This window comes from Xyrauchen texanus, chromosome 17, assembly GCF_025860055.1.
Source record: "Xyrauchen texanus isolate HMW12.3.18 chromosome 17, RBS_HiC_50CHRs, whole genome shotgun sequence".
NCBI lineage: Eukaryota > Metazoa > Chordata > Actinopteri > Cypriniformes > Catostomidae > Xyrauchen > Xyrauchen texanus.
In genome coordinates this window covers 36233871-36236979 of record NC_068292.1, presented here as the reverse complement: position 1 = coordinate 36236979, position 3109 = coordinate 36233871, and the positions used below count along the sequence as shown (strand labels likewise).

At 39.9% G+C, this 3109-nt stretch overlaps 1 protein-coding gene across 1 annotated transcript; it reads left to right on the top strand.

The window, feature by feature from the left end:
* Positions 1-1639: 1639 nt before the first annotated feature.
* On the top strand, positions 1640-2743 carry LOC127657682 (paraneoplastic antigen Ma1 homolog). Its single transcript, XM_052146525.1, has one exon. The coding sequence runs from the start codon at positions 1640-1642 to the stop codon at positions 2741-2743; it is 1104 nt and encodes a 367-aa protein (XP_052002485.1).
* The last annotated feature ends 366 nt before the right edge of the window (positions 2744-3109 follow it).

The window sequence follows — 3109 nt, the reverse complement described above, 5'->3', positions numbered from 1 at the left end:
ACAATCATCAAATCTAAAGCGACACCATCACAACTGCTTTATTATTAGCAACTTTTAATGACCAACTGAACTTAATTGTCATCTAAAATGTATTTTAGCATCATAATGCAATTTACATTTTATGAAGAAGCTCAGCAAATGCAATCCGAGGTAAAGAGGGTTAGATTTAAAATATTTAAAAGCTTTAAAACGTTCAAAAGCTCGATTTCTGAAAGTGAACTCCGCATTGGACAAATGGTTCAAATAGGTTATAGTCTTGAAAAAAGTGCAGAACATTCTGATAATGTAATTCAGACAACTTTTTTCGTCTGAATTACTTAATCAATCTAGATGCCTTAAATTGAAGAAATTGAATAAAAATATATTACTGTATAATATTCACTGTAATAATAATCATCATCATGTAGCCCAGTGAGCCTAAAGACACTAATTTACTGTTTGAAAGTAATATGTTTATTACATTATACTGTGTGTATTTTATATATGTGCCTTTACAGTGTTTTCATGTGTATGAATATAGTTATATATTTATGTATAATATTGTTTAATGTCTTATTGACGTACTCACGTATCACGCAATTGACGAAAGGAGGGGCGTGGCGGAGAGAGAGAGAAGGAAGGAGAAACGGGTTGGAGAACAAGAAGATGGTAGAGGCTGAATAAAAGGATTTTCACACGATAATCCTGTAATACCGAGTGAATCAGTCATTAGTATTTGTATTTTGCTAATAAGGACTTTATTTAGCAAGTATAGGTGATATTTGGCATAGATTTCACTCAGCACATTCACTCCATGCGCTCGTGTGGTGATTAGTACGAGCGACGAGCCGGATCACATTTATCGTAGAGGAGGCGAATCAGATAGCGCTCCGGGCGACCAGGAAACCCGGAGTTCCTCTGGCAACGAGGTATAGATCGTCACAACAGATAGCGCTCGGGGTGACCGGAAAAGCCTCGAGTTCCTCTGTTGCACCAGGGAGAGAAAGACAGCTGCTCGTGCAAGCCGAAGCCATCATCATATCGCGGGACACGTCGCGTTCTGGAAAACTCCAGGCCTGCAACGTTGGGTGGGTGTGTGTGTGTGTGAGAGCGTGAATGTGGGCCCACTTAAGTGAGTTTTGTTACTGAATTTAAGTTTGCTGAGTATTTCATTTAGTTTAATACAACTGGAGGATTGTGTTATTGAGTTATACATACAAACTCAGGGTGTTTAACACTTGTGAAGATAAGTGTTTGGTTTATTTTTTGAAATTGTAAATCCTTTAACAGGATGTAATTTGACATTTTATTTTATTCCAAAAGATTGTATTTTCACATTTTAATACTTTTCACATTTTCTTAATTCATTGAGTTATTCAAATATATAAAAAGACTCATAAAGACCAGTATTGGATTCAATAGTCTTTATTGCTGCTGAAGGGAATGGCAAATACATGTGATTATTATAGGTAATCATAACTGTGAAACAAATACTTACCCAGGCCCCAGCTTTAACATAGCAGGTATCATTACTGGGGTTACATAAATTGGAGGCACTGCTGGGATCCATTTCCCTTATTACTGCAGCAGCATTTGTAATTGAGAAAAAGAAAATCACATTTGAAGTTTTCTAGTAAAAAGTAACAGTTTAGCTCTAGCTATGGCTTGTTTGCAGACCCCTTTCTCAGTCCCTGACTTGAAAAGTTGGTGTCGAGGTGAAGGTATTGATCCAGATTATGCCATCATTGTGAGTAGAATTCCAGAAGAGACAGATGTTTCTAAAATTGAAGACACTATGCATTCCATCAAAGCCCTTGGAAGAGTCAGGGTAAGAGGACGGATGTATAGCCAGGAATCTCAGTCTCTGATAGTGCTATGTGAATGTCGTGAGAAGGTGCATGGAAGGAGACTCCCTCTTGATGTATTGCCTGTTGATGGATCAGACCCATGGATCCTGAGTGCTGACAGAATGGAGGGTAATGTTTTAGATGTTGAAAGGGAAAGTTTTGTTGCGCCTGATGAATCAGAGCTAAGAGAAGAACATCAAGAGTCAAGTTTACCTAACTTGTTAAATGCTTCTACGCCTGAGTCTATCATCAGGGCGGTGGGTGAATTGCTAGCTAAAACCACCAAAATCTCAAGTGATAGCAGTTCCTTCAGACGGCTGAGGACCTTTTCGGGTATCACTCCCATTCCAGCTGGAGAAGATAATTTAGAGAATTGGATGGAACAAGCAATGCTCATGGTTGAGGAAAGTGATCGTTCCGAAAAAGAAAAGAAGTTAAGGATTATGGAGAGTTTGCGTGGACCAGCCTTGGAGATCATCCAAGCGGTAAGGTTTACCAATGCTGAAGCATCTCCAAAAGAGTACTTAACAGCCATAGAGAGTGCTTTTGGAAGCTCAGAGTCTGGTGAAGATCTGTATTTCAAGTTCAGAGCAGTACGGCAACGTCAAGGAGAATGCTTGTCGGATTTTCTGAGAAGACTTGAGAAAATCTTGATCAGAGTTGTACAAAGAGGAGGGTTACCTGCCCAGTCTGCTGGAAAAGCACGTCTGGAGCAACTCCTTAGAGGAGCAACCCAGTCTGACATCATGCTGCTTCAGTTACGGCTAAGGGAACGAAAGCGTAACCCACCTGATTTCCTAGATCTGCTACATGAGATTCGGGAAGAGGAGGTACGAGAAACTGAAAGACGAAAGTCTAATCCAACAGTTCGTCAAGTGCAGGTTGGAAGCGAGAATATCAAAGATCCATTCTTTTAAGAGCTTGCAACTGAGATCAAAGACTTACAAACTATGGTGGCAGAGTTAACCGTTAAGTCAAAGGATGATGCGATTTCTGAAAAGAAACCGAAAAGCCAGGCGGCATTAGAGTTTATGGATGAAAGTTGTGAAGTACAAGCTCTGAAGAAAGAAGTGAGAAAACTCAGACAGCAAGTGAAGGTTATGGCTGTACAACCAACATCTAAAGTGGAGAAAGACCCTTCTTCAGAGAGAAACCAAGCATGTCCAGTGAAGTTCACCCGATCAAAAGTATCTGGATCTTCAAAAAGCTCAGAAGATTACTTCTGCTACAGGTGTGGAGGTGACAGACACATTGCTTCGAAGTGCAAAGCTCCTGTAAATGAG

Excerpts from the sequence above, each read along its gene's own strand:
- LOC127657682 (XM_052146525.1), top strand. The coding sequence starts at position 1,640 with ATGGCTTGTTTGCAGACCCCTTTCTCAGTCCCTGACTTGAAAAGTTGG.